This window comes from Plectrocnemia conspersa, unplaced genomic scaffold (genome assembly GCF_051122295.1).
Source record: "Plectrocnemia conspersa isolate PC_06_02 unplaced genomic scaffold, ASM5112229v1 ptg000003l, whole genome shotgun sequence".
NCBI classification, from domain to species: Eukaryota; Metazoa; Arthropoda; class Insecta; order Trichoptera; family Polycentropodidae; genus Plectrocnemia; species Plectrocnemia conspersa.
In genome coordinates this window covers 14,405,842-14,423,107 of record NW_028277167.1, presented here as the reverse complement: position 1 = coordinate 14,423,107, position 17,266 = coordinate 14,405,842, and the positions used below count along the sequence as shown (strand labels likewise).

Genomic DNA, 17,266 nt, shown 5'->3' with positions numbered 1-17,266 from the left:
AAAACTAACAAAACGGACGGTCGCTAAGGAAGTCATCACTACCAAGAAGCAGCTGATAGAAACATCACAACCCTGAAATCCAGTACAATGAAAAAATCTGTAGTACTACTAAATATTAAAAAAAATATTTTACTTTTATAAAATATTTACAGATCACTTCTATAAAAAATAGATACAAATCAGTAATATGTTGTTTTCTGTTCTAAATAAAATACTAATGGATAGAAAATAACTACAAGATAAATCAGTAAATTGAGCACATTATTCATTCAAACTTCAAAATACAAAAATAATAGTCATCTACTGTATTATAAAATTGTGTATATTATATAATTGTGTAATAATTATAGTAAGATATTTTTTTGCTTGAAGGATATTAATTCAGTTAAAAATATTTTTATTAATGGTCAATAAAGATTGCCTTAAGGCCAATGTAGAATTTGTCGTTTTACGGCCAAAAAGTTTGACAGTGACGCTGCGTACGAGCGTTGATATTTATTTATTGTTGTCAAAATGAATGCGCCACCGACATTCGAATCGTTTCTACTCTACGAGGGTGAGAGCAAGTGAGTCATATACCATATTAAATTAAGTGTGAATAATAACTGAACCCAGATACTGACAATTGCGTTGTATTTCAGAGTTCAAAAGGAAGAAGACACTAAAGTACAGCATGCTGCCGTCTTCACAGTCAATAAAGAAGATCACACTTTGGGAAACATGATCAGAAAGTAATTCTACGTGTATTCTATACAATAATATATACATAACCTATAAATCTTATAATGTTGTTTACAGCCAACTCTTGAAGGACCCTAAAGTATTATTCGCCGGATATAAGTTACCTCACCCCCTCGAACATAAATTCGTAATTAGGATACAAACCACCTCTGACTATGCTCCTCAAGATGCTTTGACCAATGCAATCACCGATTTAATATCAGAATTGTGTTTGTTCGAAGAACGTTTCAAGGTCAATATATGTTTAATTTATTTCAAAATTTTATTAATGTAGTATTTTTATAATAATATGTTTTTTTTATAATTTTAGGAAGCAATTAAGGAAAAGAAGGAAGGTCTCGATTAAGATAAGACTCATATTTATAAAAAATAATTTAATTTTCTAACTAATGCAGTTCAAGCATCGATACAATATGTAAAACAATAAAATTGTACATTTATTAAATTTAATAAAAACAATTAATAAATTTAACAATCGTATTTTTTATAACATTGATGACGATCAAATAATTATAATGTACCAAATACATTTATAAAAACAAAAGCGGAAGGTATACGCTATTAATTAATGATTAATACACATTTATTTTATTAAACTATTTTTAAATATTGTATAAAATTGTAAAATATAAATTTAATTATTAAAATTGGAGTTATTAATTGATGCAAAAACAGTTTCACAGACAATAATGGTACAAATATTATTAAAATAAATAATATAACAAACTTAATAAGTCTCTTCTTCATCACAGTTTTCCGTTGAGTGTCCAAACACTGAAATAATGTTAGTTATTAACTATATTTTATATGATATAATGTCAATAATGAGATAATAGCACCTTCACAAAGTTCGCAATAAGGTCTGGGTTCTGGTACTTTCTTTTTGTCACTAGGATTAACTTCAATATCATCGTTGGTTTGCCTTGGACAATCTTCAGTCTCGTGAGCATCAAACTTGTCGCAAATATCGCAAAACATGCGTGGAGTTATATTTTTATTTTTAAGTCCACTACTATATCAACAAAAAAATGTTAGTCATGAATTAAAATTATTTTATTTTTAATGAATAAATAAACATACTAATTAAATTCTTCAGCTTCCTGTGGAGAGACGCCCATTTCCAAGATTTCAACTCGAGCTTTGAGTTCTTCGTTCTTTCTTTGCATATCAATTATTACCGAATTTAAAAAGCTTACTTGGCCTTCCACCTCTTCTTTCTCTTCAATAAGTCTAGAAAATAAATAATTTAATAATAAAAAAATAAATCCTTAAAAATTCTGTAAACAAACCTTTTTGTATCAATATTTGATTTCTGCGTCGTTTCAACGGTGAGTATTTTGCTAGACTTTAATATATCATTATTATTTTCAAACTCTTTTAACTTATTATTCAAAGCGATGATCTCTTGCTTCATCTGATCATTCAGTAATTGATATTTCTGAAACATAAGTAAGCCATAAAATAAACATTTGTATTTATATTTAAGAAATATAAAACGCACCTCTAAATCGCTATTTGAAGTCAGATATTGTTTTTTATAGCTTTCGACGTCTCTTCTCTTTTTTGATACTTTATCGTTCAAAGCTGCAACATCATTCTTCAAATTATTTATTTCCTTATTATGTGTATCTTTCATATTTTGCATTTCAGTCAACATTTTTTTATTCTCGTTATGGTCTTCTTTTTGTTTTTGATCTAAGGCACTTTCTAATTCGACAACTTTATTTTTAAACATATCTGAAGAGTGATTAGCTGCCTCTAAAGATAATTGCAGTTCATTTTTATTTAATACAATGTCTTGGCATTCTTTATTCTTATCGGTTAATTGAGTTTTCAAAGCATCCATCTGTGCTTTTAAGTTATCAGACTCAATTCTCCTATCGTTCTTCAAATTTTCTATATCATTTAATAGCTGCTTGTGCAATTCTTCATATTTATTCTTCTCGGCTTCGTTCAATAGAGCCATCTTTTTGGCATCCTCTTCAGAAGCTTCCATTAGTTGTTTAATTTCGTGAGATTGTTCGTTCATCACTTTCAATTTTTCAACCAACTGTTCAGACAAAGTAATCTTCTTGAATAAATCTTCATTTGCAACTTTCATTTCGGTAATCTCTTCCAAATGAGTTCCTTTCGTACTTTCCAACTCAACTTTCAATGCATTACATTTCTCCTTAAAACTAAACGCTTGGTCCAAGAGTTCGCACATTTTGAACGTATCCAGATCACATTTATTCACATCGTTCAAATTACCATCTGCAACATGGTCAATAGTGTCAAAGAACAATAAAAGTTTAGTCTTAATTTGGTCAAGGTCAGACCTTTGTTTTGTTATAAAGCTATCCCTTTCAGTAACGTTTTCGCCCAACTCTACGTTCTTTTGTTGAAGCATTTCATACTCCGATATCTTAGAATTGAGATTCTTTTCCAAGTTGTGCTTCTCTTCCAAAACTTTCTTAATTTCTACTTTAGATACATTTATCTGCCTATCTTTCTCTAAAGCGATCTCTACATTAGATTTATACTCAAACTCTAATTCTGATAATTTATGCTGTAAATCTTTAGTCAATACTTCTTTATCAGTCAAACTTTTTTGTGCTAATTCATAACTATCCTGCAACTTCACCATATTGTCGCAAAGATCTTTTTCTTTTTCTTCCTTAGTATGAATTGAAGATTTAAAACTCTCTTTAGATTCATCGCTTTCCTTAACTAATTTATTATACATATTTTCTAAATTCTTCTCGTTATTTTGCGACTGTTCTAATTGCTTAATTAATTCATTCTGACTTATAGATAACTCGTCAACTTTTTGTTTTAAAGTATTTTCAGAAAGATTAGCATTATTCTCAAGTGTCTCGATGCGAGTGTTTAATTCTTTGATATTTTTCTCCGATGATTCTAAATCATCTTTAAGTTTATTTTTAGCTGCAACTTCATTTAGAACATTGTTCTCCAATTCAGACTTTTCATTTTCGAATCCCTGTTTAAATTTGGCGAATTCCGCATTTGTCTTATCGATAATTTCTCTTCCAGTATCTAATTGGACTTTTAGATTTTTAATTTCATCTTCAAACAGCACTTTCTCATTATCTAAAGCTTTTAATCGCTCCATCATCGTATTGATTTCGTTATTTGTTTGATTCTTAAATTCATCATGATCTAGCACCATTTTTTGATACTCATCATTCTTTTCACGAGCTGCATCTTTTAAACACTGTATGCTATTTTCAGCTTCGATCAATTTGTTCGAAGTGACACTTAACTGCTCATTAGAACACATAGAATTACTAGTTATGTCGTTAATTTGTTTTTCTAAAAGTTCTTTGAAGCTCTGCAATTCATTGTTTCTTTCTTTTTGTATCTTCAACTGTCGTTCTAGATCAACATTGGCTGATTGCGTCGATGTAAAATTAGCGTTCACATCAGAATATTTTTTCGACATATCTTCAGCAATTTGTTGCTGTTCGACAATTTTTTGCGTAAGATTCTTGACTTCCTCGGCATTTTTACCGATTTCAGATGTTAATACAATATTATGTTCTTCAAATTCAATCTTAAGCTTAGATTTCTCATCAATCCAAGCTTTTGACTTTGTTTCCATATCTAAATCCTTCTCTTTTATTTGCTTTTCGTACGTTTCTTTTAATATCTTCCCTTGAGAAACCTCAGCTTCTAAAGTTTTTATACTATTTTTAAGTTTGACAAATTCGTCTTGATTCTTTTTCAACTCAGAAGTATGATCTTCAATTTGTTTTTGTAACTCGTTACTTTCCTTTGCATTATCTTTAGTTAATTTATCGATTTGAGATTGTTTAATCGACAATTGATTTTTAAGTTCTCCCATTTCTGTCAACAGAGCATCTCGTTCTTGAGATTCACTAGTTAAAGCAGAGTTGAATTCTGTTTCTTTGCACATCAACGTAGATTTAAGATTATTTAATTCAGATTTAACTTTCTCTAACATAGCTTCTAAACTATTCTTTGACTCTATAGCTGTTTCTAAATCTAAATTAGTTGAGCTATTCTGCATTTTAAGTTTCTCTAAATCTTTTTTATAATTCAATTCTAATTCCTTTGAAGTAGAAATTACTAAAAATAAAATACATATTAAATATACATTTTTTTTAAATATTTTAAAATAAATTCTTACCTTCATTACTTTCTTGCACCTTAACGTCTAACATAATTTGCTTTTGCTCCAATTGACTCCTGAGATCTCTTATGAGTCCGTTACTTTCTATTGTATTTTTCTCTAATTTTTCATTTAGAGACGAAATTTTACATTCGGCCTCGTTTAACTTTTCGTTCGACGACGAAATGTAAGTCGATAGTTCGGTTTGTGTCTCAGATAGTTTTGTCTTTAAATCGTTTATTGAGCGCTCAGATTCCAGTTTCAATTTACTCATTTCATCGAAATGACTCTTATCAAGCACTTCTCGTTCGGCGACCTTTTCTCTGAGCAACGTATGAGTCTCATCCAATAAATTCTGCAATTGTGAAGCTAAATCTTGTCCGGCTTGCAGTTCATCCTTATGCTGCGAGATCAATACATCACTTTCCGCTTTATATTGAGAACTTAAAAGATCGTTCTGCATATGAACTTCTTCCAATTGTGACTTTAACTTAACAAGATCTGCATTTAAGCTGCTTATTGTAGCAGTTTGTTTTTCTTTTGTATCCTATAAATAATATTAAAAATAGTATTTTTGAGCATAAAAATAATTATACGGTAAACAAATCACTTACTAATAACTCTTCTTTAAATTTCTAAAACAATTAAAAATAAATAAAAATCAAATATTAAGTTATTGTATAATATTGAAAGCTTACGCTAAAATCTTCTTTATGAATGTTGTCTTCTTCAGCTCGGAACATTAAATCATCTACTTTTTGCTTCTCGTCTTCTAGCTGCCTCATGACTGTATCTCGTTCAGTTTTTAATTTGCTTACTTCATCGATATTCTAAGGAAAATATAATATTTTATTGACTTTATGGTTTGAAGAATTCAATATGTGTGATACTTACTTTTAATAATTCAGATTTCATCAGTTCCATTTCAGCCAGAGTATTGTCTACTTTCATAGTGGTTTTGGCCAATTCGCTCTTTTCTAAATCTAATTCGTTCATTAAAAGTTCTATGTGTTGTTGTTTCTCTCGTAGTAGTTCCTAAAATGTTTAATGATGTTTAACATAGATTATTGTGCAAACGAAAATTGGACACACGATATTTCTACACAGTGAAAATTCTGAACATAAGTGATTGTCTGATTGTCAAATATATTTTACTTTTAATTCCAACTACTTTATATCTTTCTCTATTTTTAAGTAAAAATTTGTGTAATTATTTAATAGTAAAATATTTTTAAAATATGATATTTTTAAATTAAAATCATATTAACATCTATTATATACATAGACATTATTTTATACATATATACATATTGACCAAGGGTGGGCGGTGAGATACTTCCCTTCTTGATCGGTTGCGTGTTAAGTGACGAGAGTGAATGAGAGATAAGGTCATGCGGTCAGCATGCTCTTATGTCTCACTTACTCTCGTCACTTAACACATGAACGATCGAGAGGGAAAGTATCTCACCGCCCGCGCCTGATATTGACGTATTCTTGAATATATATACGTGTATATTAATCATCTATGATCAGAATATATGCTGTGTGAAATTTTAAATTATGAATATTTAATAAAAAAATAACTGTTTTATTATATTATTTATAAAAAATGCCATTCAGTAAAAATAAAAATAAAGGAAATGGAATTTCGTTGAAGTAAATTAGGATTAAAAAAACATTCTTAGACTATTACTGGATATAGTTACTTGTAGGTGTTGATTTACAACTAATCTACACCAGTTGTAATGTAACGAGAGTTTTTTAAATAGTCGAAGCTAAGTACAATATTACAAACAAATAAAAATATAATAAACTAAATGGATTATTGTTGAAATAAATTCTAATAAATTATTGTATACAGTTTCAGTCTAGTGTTATTACAATAACTACTTATAGGTGTTGCTTAGAACCCAGTTGTAACAGATATATTTTTTTTAACAGTAATATAACTAGGCGTACAAATGAGTTTTATTTCTACTTCTACTTTAAAGTTGTTAGCGTTATAAAGTATTTTGAATGAGTAAAAGAACCACAAGAATATTTAGATAGTAATACAATGAACATTACTTTCGTTATAAGTTCAACAGCGAAAAAAATTGTAGAGTTCTTGTTAAAAGCTTGCAAATATTAGTTTAAGTTAAAGGGCTACAAAAACTAAAAAAATATGAGTTGCAAATGTTTTTGAACTATATCTGACTGACATTTTTATTCATCAAAATTGCCTTTTTAAATTGTTCTTGAACTACTTCAAATATTTTTTAAATAAAAAAGTAAAGGCAAAATATTGGTTTTCTGTTGTCTACGTTAGTCCAACTAAAGCCAATTATTTAGCTTCCTGCTGGTAGTGTGATAAGAGAGACTTGCAGAGCAATTAAGAGTTACTTAACAAATCGTCTTTACTGTTTAAGACTTTAAGGGATAATTTTATGCAATATACTTGCAAATAAATTTTGTTGCAAAGCCAAAATATTGGCTTTTTGACATTTATACGTTTGTTAAATTAAACCAATTATTTGGCTTCTCGTCTCGTCGGTAGTGTGTGAGCAATTAAAAGTCACTTAACGAATCGTCTATATTGTTTAAAAAAAAATTATGCAATACTTTCTATTAAATTTTGATATAGCTAAAATATTGACTTTTTGTCGTCAGTGTTGAACAAACTAAGCCAACTACATATATGACTTTCAGTCAGTAGTGTGTTTACAATGAATTAAAGCAAGAATATTAAGTGAAAAAAGACAAACTCATTTATACAATAGTATTTTTTTCATTTCAAGGTCATCGACTAAAAATAAAATATATATGTATTTATATATGACTTTATAAAATATCTATACTTAAGATAATGATAAATTTAAATTTTATTTAATACTCTGATTTAAATCCCTTTGATTAAAAATATTTATCTGAGTATTTTAGTTAAAGTATTAATTCCAAACACACAGACCTATCATTATATTCTAATAATCAATAATAATCAAAAATCCATTTGTTTATTTTAATATTCTTTATTTTATTCATACGAGGATTATGGTATAGAGGTATAGGTATGCAGGAAAATATATTAATAAATAAATTGACATGAGTGGCATTTTTTATTTACATATAAATTGTAATTTATTAAAAATTTAGTAATTACTACAATGTACAATACGTCTACAAACATAAAAACGGCTACTCTGGTATAAATATATATAAATTCTATACATAAATAAAATTTTCTTAACATAAATACTTCCAAACATCTATCATCATTACCTGCAATGTATTTTTTGCCGACATTGGCGTCGAAACTGCACGTGGACCAGAAAGCCGCTGGTTAAATGCAAAATTAAATTATTACATTACATAAATTAATACACAATTAAAAATAATATATTTCAATCAATTTTTCTTTATAAAAGTTAATGATGTTATGTAATTTACAAAATTAAATGATGTTATCAGTTAAATATTATAAATCTAAATTCCGTATAAAGTTTTGGAAAATGTTATTTATTTTAAAATTAATTGAGAAAAAATATATGTTTATTGAATCCATCAAAATCAATTCATTTTAATAGTTTAACTCAAAAACTTCAGTCTTACCACGATCTACTGCCCCTCAACCTCAATGTTGACCATCATGTTAATGTACTCAATGAATCAAATGGATTTAACATTTTTTTGATTTTAATATTACTTTGATTAAAAATATAATAATGAATATTAATGTAAAAAATGAAATGAAATTCATAAGACGTTGATAATAATCAGTGTTTTATGAAACTCATGTTTTTATTATTAATATAAATAAAAATTAACCAACTACCGTTGACGATACATCCTTTACCAAACTTGGAATGTTGATAATTAAAAATTAAACTGGTAAGGAATGGGTATAAATTAGTATTTACATACATACAAATTATGTTTTAATATATTTTTGTACATTCATGCAAATTAGTTGTGTTTTAAAACAAAATAACAATCGGATTAGTATGCAAATATTCGGAATGTTTTGGTATTATGTTTTTATAACATCTTTTTTACCTTTTGGACTCCATTGCTGTTTCAAAATATTTACGATTTCAGCATGCGTGCTTTTATTAGGAATGCTACTGTATTCATACTCACAGCCTTAACAAATATAAAAATACTTTACATTCCAACAACAACCATGATTCTTTCACCCGAATAGATTCGTCGTTATAAATACGTCTTAAGATTATAACCGACGAGTCTATTGTCGGACTCGGCTCTAAAACCAGAAAAATGCCTTGTTTGTCATTCAGTACATTGTCGTGATTATGATGGATTTGTCGAACATGTCAGGTGAGACGCAGGAGGCGTGATAATGTCTCGGCGGCGATGCGAACACGGCAGAGCACCAGTGGCTGTCGCGGGCCGCTGTGGCCGCCTAGCCTACCTGGTTCCCTGATCCTAACGAAGTGACTCCCAAACGAGGTCTGACGCTTCCCGTATGGCTCATCATCGAAGAGGCGAGTGAATCCGGTGGCGATCCGCGTCCATGTACGGCGCACGTACCAGGACGGCGGTTGGATGGTGAACGTGATACTTTGGCCAGAGGTGCAAAGAGTCCAAATCTTGGTGCGCATTCAAAATATCTACAAAACGTTATGTATCTTATCATTGTGGACAATTTAGAACAACTTTAATTAGTGCTATATATTTTTAGATCAATCCATTAATTTGTGCATAGTGATAAGGTTTATAACGATAGCTTGTGTGGTACCCACTTTGACGAAATATAGTTAAATGAGCTGAATTTAGTCTCTATTCTGATAATAAGAAAATGATTTCTGGTTATTTAAAATAACCAGAAATCGAGCAGTAAGTAAAATGGCTCAAGTAATTGCTGCTTCTTTGTCAAAATATTTGATAAGCTACAGCTGTAGCACTGTTTCTGCTAGACATTGGTATTACTAGAGTATTTTAATAAGAAATATAGATGTACATAGATTTAATATTAGAAACAGAGACAATTTAAGGATAGTGAAAATGAGTACGGCCAGGGGAATAATGTGCAGTGGTGTGAATTTGTATAATAATATTCCTAGGATAATCTGCAAAAATAAAATTGAAAACAGATTTCCTCAATGGAATAAATAAACACTGTGTGTTCAGAAATAAATTATAATATTAAACTATTTTTTATATTATGTATGTTTCGATTAAATTTGTTTAGTGTATAAGAATTAGCTATATTAGCTAAATAAATAATAATTGGTCAGAACAGTGAACACCTTATGAATAACTCTCCATAACGAATCCTTTTCCGAAGAAAAAATCCGAAGATTTACTTTACATAAATGCATAAACAATGTTTTATGGAACAAAGTATTTATTTAAATGCACATATCTTTTAAAATAATTCCCTGTTAAATAGCACCTTTTGATTTTAATTACTAACAGAAGCGACTTCTAAACAAATAGGTAGTCAAAAATGTTACATAATATTTCCAATGATATTTAAAATTAAGAATGATTGCTTTTAATGATTCGACACCAGTGACATCCTAGTCAAGTTTTATTTTTAATGACGATTAAGTGTGCACTTTTTCCACATCAAAAATTATTACGATATTACGAGAATTCTCATTTTCATGGCAATAATGATTAACCCTTTCACCGCGGCTGATATTTTTCCGCACCATTTAAAATTTGTTAATATGTGGGGGGCGCCTATTCATGCCATATTTTTTAAATATTATGTTTCAATAAATTCAAGTGATTTACATTCTTAAATTATACTAAATAGCCATATTATTAGGCACTTTTAGGTTCCGATTTTTTTGTTGACTTTTATATAAGCCATCCGCAGTGAAAGGGTTAAAGCCTTTAAATATTGTCTTATTATATTGAACATATTTTTTTGGTTGATATTAACAGCAATTATTTAGTTGTGTAAAATAATTGTACTAAATACCTGATTAAAAATATTAAGCTTAAGAGTAAGCTTAGCCAAAAAAGCTTAATTTCATCCCTTAGTTAGAAAAAGTTATAAAAGAATACTTCCTCTCAATAGCCATCTTACTAATGCATGAATAAGAAGGCAAAAAAAAAGTTTTTCTTACAAGTCTACATCTTACGATGCTAAGTAGAATAGCATTACTAAAGTCAGTTCATTCATCAAGTTAAATTGAAAAATATCTTGATTTCTATAAATTTTCTTCAATATCAGTAGCCACATCAACAATTCTCATATGAAAAGTGTCATACAAAGCGGTATAGTCTTTAGTTTTTGATCCAGGCGTAACATATGTTAAGTGGCAATAACTTTCTCATGGACTGACAAGAAATTTTATTCCCATTTATTACACTAACAATATTTTCTTCTTAAACAAATAGCACATGTTCAAAAAATCAGACACAAATTAATGGAATGATCTGTCCGAAGCAATGTAGGTCATATTTTAAACAAATTTATAAACCTCTTTCCCTCGACAGAGCCGTCATTTTTGCCGATCGGATCGTCTAATTCTACTCCGCACCATTGTCCGGTCGCAAAATCAGTCAGACCTATAAATCTCAACGTTCCGGCTTTACTGCCTTGACTACTCGATACGATGACTCTTTCTCCTAATCTCAATTCACCGGTTGCTGCAGTAGAAGTGCCTAATTAAATATTGTACATGTTAAAACTAAATCAATATTTATACGTCAATTGTGTACGATACACACTAATTCTACTAGAAAAGCTTCGTATGCTGCCGTTGGGCGAAGACGATCTTCTCGCACGAGGTATCGATGAGGTTACCGAACCGGGTGATTTAGCTTTGCCGTTTGAAACGGGCGGTCTGTCGCTTATGATACTGCCCCTCTCGCTAGCAGGTGATGCAGGAGACGGCGAAGGCAACGATATAGGCTCCCTGGTCAAGCGAGTCAAACGAGAAAAAACACCTTTCTTGGGTTCGCATTGAAAATATCTAACTCCGGCTACAGAGCCATCGTTTTTGCCTACAAATCGAAATTATATTAGATTTCATTTAAAATATTTATACATATAAATATATAATAGATTCTGACCGATCGGTTCATCGAGAACTACTCCGGCCCATTCTCCCGGAGCAAATTGCGTATCTCCGATATAAGCAATTTGTCCAGACTTGCTGCCACCCACGTATACTTTATCTCCAATGATGAATCCATCAGTATCTTCAGTCAAAACGATGCTGTGGTCTGTGTTAAAATCAGATTATTTATTATCTTGTTTGATATTATCGTTTTATTTATTCAAAATTTACATATGTTCTATAGTGTTTATTAATAATAATTTACATATATGTATGTAGAAGCTTATGGCAAATACCTGAGGTTCTCCGCAGGCCGGCTTCGCTCAAACGACGGGGGTTACTCTCCCAAAGTGCATCCATAGACGTAATACTGTATGTGCTGCAAGCTGCATGACCAATACACAAAAAGCTCACACAAAATTCGGTGCTACTAGCAAAAGACCGTTCCTCGAGAGTAACGGTCTCTAGTGCAACACAAACATATAAACAAAAACAACGCTCTACAAACGAAATTTATCAAAAATTGTTAAATGTACAACTAGAACTATAATTTATATGATAACCATACTTTTCTATGTGAGTTAATAAATAAATAAGAATATCTTAAGTTCAAAGCTCAAATTAAACATGTTAAAATGGATCATAACTGTTCTTGAACTGATGCTTTACATATAAAAGGCGAGGCATGAGTTGCTACAAAAAGAGGATATGTAACGTATAGAAATGACAAATTTACTTGCAAAAAAACATTTTAAAAGAAAAATCTTTGATTCGATGTGTTCATGAATTAAATATCAACTGTATGAGCATTAAGCACTATCTCTGCAATGATTGTAGCAATTTTTGCCAGTTCCAGCTTGTCAACAAGATAATTTCGCATTGTCTACCAAAATATATGGAACATCATTAATAATGAAATTGTAGTAAGAAGTGTACATATCTAAGACATATGGAACAAATCATTTATAAAATCTTTTTGTAGCTATATTCTTGAATCGCCCTGTTGTTTTTTTTTTAATATTAAATACGTAAGATACTACACTGTATTATGTTAATGTAACACTGACAAATTTCAATCGCAGAGCGCTGGAATAATAGCAGCTGTAATTCACATTCATAAATGCAAAAACATGCCACCTGAACGCTTAATATACAAAACACATGCGAAGCATTGTTATTTACATACTCCAAAATGCAAACGAGGTGCAAAATATGAGTTATACACACGTTCACATTGTCGTTCAACATACCCACCATATGATTATCAATTATTTATTATTATTTACTGTGTACTTAGATGATTTCAATTTAACTCACTGGAAGGCTTACGCTCTCGCGATGCGTTCGAACAGCTACCGAAATTGTCCTGAAACGTGTCTGATTCCTCGTCTGCCTCCTGCACGTCTGTTCATCCACCAAACATGCAAACACCACATAACGTCAAATAAAAAGACCACGCACCGGTGAGAAGAAGCAATAATGAGCGATTCGCCGATACAATATACTGTGCATAAAAAATCTAATACATGCATTACATACGACTAAATGTATGATATGAAAAAAAAGCAATCATGCAATTTTAACAATCTTATGATGTATTTAATGATTCTAATGAAATTCAGAAATCATATTTCATAAAGTGTGTATTAGAATTAAGAAATAGACCGACCTGCTAGCTGCTTTCTTGAATAGTCATCGCTGATTTTCCTCATTGTCTCCAATGTGGTGTCGTCTGAATTTAAAAAAAGCAAAGCCATGACAGAACAAAAACGTACAAACACATTAGTAAATTAAAATTAAAAAATAAGATGAAAATGCCCAATGTATTAAAATTTAATTGGCAGTATAAATATTTCTCTAAAACGGAATTTTAATGTCAATATCACTACTTTTTTTAGCGAAAACACGTTCATTACAAGTGAAGTCATCGTAATACAAATAAAGTAAAACGAACTGTAAACATGACAGGTTTACACGCGAAGAGCCTCTACGCACCAGTTGCTTCATATTATAGGTTCCATAAATTGATTTAAATAGGCTACTATACAGACAAATGGATAAAAATAGATAAATTACGAGTTTCTTTGCGATTCGCCTCAAATGTATTGGAATTGAAAAAACCGACATCAGACTAGAATATATAAATATTGATTCGATGTGAGTCACGATTCAATACGACTCTTTATATGGCTTTTAACATACTTTCTCAATAATTTACAGTACATATTCGTATTAATTGAATATATTTGTTTTTACTTATTTTCTTAGAATCCGAATCGAATCAATTAACATATTTCAAATGTATGATAAAATCAAAAATAAAAAGAAGCTAAAGAATTTATTTTACATGTTTTTTCAAAAGAGACAAACGACTGGTGAAGCTAGGAACCTGCGTCATCAAAATCCAATTTTATTTATGGCGCATCATAAATTCTATGCTGTTATAATTATATGGCAATCAAAACATAAGCAAAAAACTTTTATTTATATTGAATTGCAATACAATCGAGATCTGATATAAATAATAATTTATAAAATTATTCACATCTAAAAAAATATAAGAAGACATTTGATTTGTAATAACAGATCTCAAATCAGCTGATTGAAATTTGTCTAGCAGCTGTGTCAAAATTAATAGAACAAAAAAAAGTCAGCAACTATTTTACGGCTTTATTTTATAAGAAGGTTTTGATTCACTCAACCGGAGGCAATATAGCGTTTTTCATCTATTCGGGCGTCCTCTTTGTGTAAATTGGCACGAACAGTTCCATTTATCGTCAATTGAAGAATAAATATGACACGTAATAAAATAACATATTTTCAATTTTATGAACCTTATCTGTTTTTTACAATCATGCGTCACCTTTCTGCATCTTCAATCCTTAAAAATGGAATTCTTTGTATCAATTTACACAAAACGTCATAATGCCAAATGGAGCGAGAATAAGAATAGCCGAGTTCGACTGTACACAGTATTTTTTTACGTCGTCGAACACGTCACTACGGCGCCAGTTAATACACCGCGACAGGTGAGGCGCTGGGAAAAAAATCGCCCAAAGTGGGCAGAAGAACACAATTATTACGATACATGCACAGCGGCCTTGAATCACGGCAAGTTCAACAATAAGTGCATAATTATCGCCGCGTGCGCACACGTGCGCGGAGCGCCCCCGCGGAAAACGAGCTCGATTAAATAAAATTAGACTAGATAGAAAATGTCTATTGTGATCAGATTGACCAACTACAATAAGGTAACACCGCCTCAAATTTAAGGGTATTGATTAAAGACGACATTTTATTTATAGTCGTTAGTCTGCCATAATAATGGAGCTCAAAATGGATGTGCACGTGGCGTGATGTTACGATATGGCAACGCAATTATTATCAATTAAAATGGACGATACTGAGGTACCAGGGTTGCCTATTCAATATAAAATTGCATGTGTAATAAATATTATGAACAAACATGATATGTATGCTATATTACAACTTTCATGAGCTAAGGAATTCAGAGTTCATAATTAAGTACGGTAAGTTCTCGACTTATATTGCGTAATTAGATAAAATTCGATTTATTCCTTGTACATCATTCTCTGCATCAATTTCTCATTTATAGAATTGTTGTGTGTTTATTAAAATGTAAAACATAATGGATAATAGTATAATAGACATTATACAATATGATCCAATTCGAGTTTCTGATGTTAGCGGCACTGTAAATCAGACAGCTGTCAATAATCACGCATGTTAAAAATGTAAAATTTTAGTATGCAACAATATATTTACAAAATGGATCGCTTGACTACCGCTTAAAATTGTTCAATTGTTCTATAGAAATAACAATTCTGTAATAACTGTGTATCGAAATTTACTGGAAGATTATGGTGAATTTTATCGTTCGACTGAGCGAACAATTCGAACGTTGTGGGTATGATAAGGCCTGTGCGTCTTATTGGTGCCTGTTCTACGTACTGTACGTGAAAGTGTGGCTGAAGACCCAGAATTGTCAATTCGTCGGCGTTCGCAGCTTTTGGACTTTTTTTATGGCTCCCTTTGGCGCATTTTGCATCTGTACCCAAAGTCCAGAGACCATGGATAGTGAATAATTTGCGCTGATTGGGTGTTAGAGCAACAGGAAGTTGATGCTGATTTTTCAAAGAAAAACGTTTTTTGATGAGGCACATTTTAATATGTATCTATGTCTCATGTGATTTACGAGAAGTGTGGGGAAGAGGGGACAAATTCCTTGGAATTTGTTCTTCTTGAGAGATCCGGCTCTGGAAAAATCATAACAAGAATTCATTTATAAAAAAGTAAAAATCTCAAATAATGAATCACTAGTTAAGTCCAAATACGTTTTTATTAGTAGATATATATTTCTACTAGTGAAAATATAATTTAACTGATAGGCGCTAATGTGCTGCTCTAAAATGTATATGAAACTCAATTTGACAGTTGCGAAACGTCCATTAGTTGTTCAAGACCAAATATAACCCAATGAAAGTTCTAAAACTAATTATAATTTTAGAAAAAATAAACTAAGCCAACTCATCTTTCAGAGGAAAAAAGCGGCAAAATAAGTACAGACAGACATCGTATCTCACATATTTCTCCGTAGTACGTGCTTGCTGTTCAAGCCCATACCTAACCTACACAAATAAACCAAATTAAAACCAATTAGAATATTCATTAGATCAAGTCCAAAATACAAACTAAACTAACTTAACTCTCAGAGGAAAATAAGCGAAAGAAGACAAGCGTCGCATCTCGCATATTGCTCCATAGTTTGTCTGCTTTTAAAAATATGATAGCTATCTTTACCGATATAACTACGAACTTCTGATATGAGAGTATTGGTTAAAGTATATTCAAACCGAATGTTGGTCAATAGGAGAGCTCAAAAAACAATTATCCCTTCTCAGAAGTCAAAAATTCACGTCAAAAGTAATAAAATCGGGTAGGCGCCGTCGCAGTGGGAACGCTCGGTTACGAGCGTTCCCACTGCGACGGCGCCTACCCGATTTTATTACTTTTGACGTGAATTTTTGACTTCTGAGAAGGGATAATTGTTTTTTGAGCTCTCCTATTGGTCAAAATTCGGTTTAGATGTGCCTTATTCGATTAACCACCAGAGTGTAGATACATACAATATTTATGTTAGAATAATAAAATATTTAAATGGTTAATTAAATGCGGATCTATTATATATACATATTTTAACACGTGTCATGAAAAAATATCATGGTAATAAAAATAGAAAGCTTCCGGTTGATTTATATTATTTTATGTACTCTATATTGATTTTTCAACTTGGCAATATTAAAAAAAAAACTAAACATTCTTAGGTGCATTTGTAAGACAATATTTATACACAATA

The 17,266-nt window shown here is 30.7% G+C and overlaps 2 protein-coding genes across 24 annotated transcripts in view; one reads left to right on the top strand and one right to left on the bottom strand.

Moving 5' to 3' along the window:
* The first annotated feature begins 430 nt into the window (after nt 1–430).
* Nucleotides 431–1,213, top strand: Polr2J (DNA-directed RNA polymerase II subunit RPB11). The gene is made up of 4 exons (XM_088182585.1): nt 431–566; nt 642–731; nt 799–973; nt 1,052–1,213. The coding sequence occupies exons 1-4, from the start codon at nt 514–516 to the stop codon at nt 1,085–1,087; spliced, it is 354 nt and encodes a 117-aa protein (XP_088038711.1). The 5' UTR covers nt 431–513; the 3' UTR covers nt 1,088–1,213.
* CLIP-190 (Cytoplasmic linker protein 190) overlaps nt 1,101–17,266 on the bottom strand; it is a 55,183-nt gene continuing 39,017 nt past the window's right edge. For 6 of the 23 annotated variants that reach the window (XM_088182565.1, XM_088182563.1, XM_088182562.1 and 3 more), the window contains 17 exons: nt 13,559–13,621; nt 13,207–13,293; nt 12,186–12,275; nt 11,903–12,055; nt 11,558–11,833; nt 11,308–11,491; nt 9,282–9,480; nt 8,132–8,188; nt 5,768–5,908; nt 5,572–5,703; nt 5,488–5,508; nt 4,892–5,420; nt 2,243–4,830; nt 2,031–2,179; nt 1,822–1,971; nt 1,581–1,753; nt 1,101–1,515 (listed from right to left, as the gene is read on the bottom strand). In XM_088182565.1, coding sequence (XP_088038691.1) covers nt 1,469–1,515; nt 1,581–1,753; nt 1,822–1,971; nt 2,031–2,179; nt 2,243–4,830; nt 4,892–5,420; nt 5,488–5,508; nt 5,572–5,703; nt 5,768–5,908; nt 8,132–8,188; nt 9,282–9,480; nt 11,308–11,491; nt 11,558–11,833; nt 11,903–12,055; nt 12,186–12,275; nt 13,207–13,293; nt 13,559–13,621 — 5,039 coding nt within the window. In that variant the 3' untranslated portion in view covers nt 1,101–1,468. The remainder of the gene's footprint in view (nt 1,516–1,580; nt 1,754–1,821; nt 1,972–2,030; nt 2,180–2,242; nt 4,831–4,891; nt 5,421–5,487; nt 5,509–5,571; nt 5,704–5,767; nt 5,909–8,131; nt 8,189–9,281; nt 9,481–11,307; nt 11,492–11,557; nt 11,834–11,902; nt 12,056–12,185; nt 12,276–13,206; nt 13,294–13,558; nt 13,622–17,266) is intronic. The other 17 variants (XM_088182579.1, XM_088182577.1, XM_088182576.1 and 14 more) reach the window with 4 other exon arrangements.

Bases quoted from the DNA above. Each gene is read 5' to 3' on its own strand.
- Polr2J (XM_088182585.1), top strand. From the start codon at position 514: ATGAATGCGCCACCGACATTCGAATCGTTTCTACTCTACGAGGGTGAG. The intron at 567-641 runs GTGAGTCATATA...GTTGTATTTCAG, and splicing joins CTCTACGAGGGTGAGAGCAA to AGTTCAAAAGGAAGAAGACA. The intron at 732-798 runs GTAATTCTACGT...TGTTGTTTACAG, and splicing joins TTGGGAAACATGATCAGAAA to CCAACTCTTGAAGGACCCTA.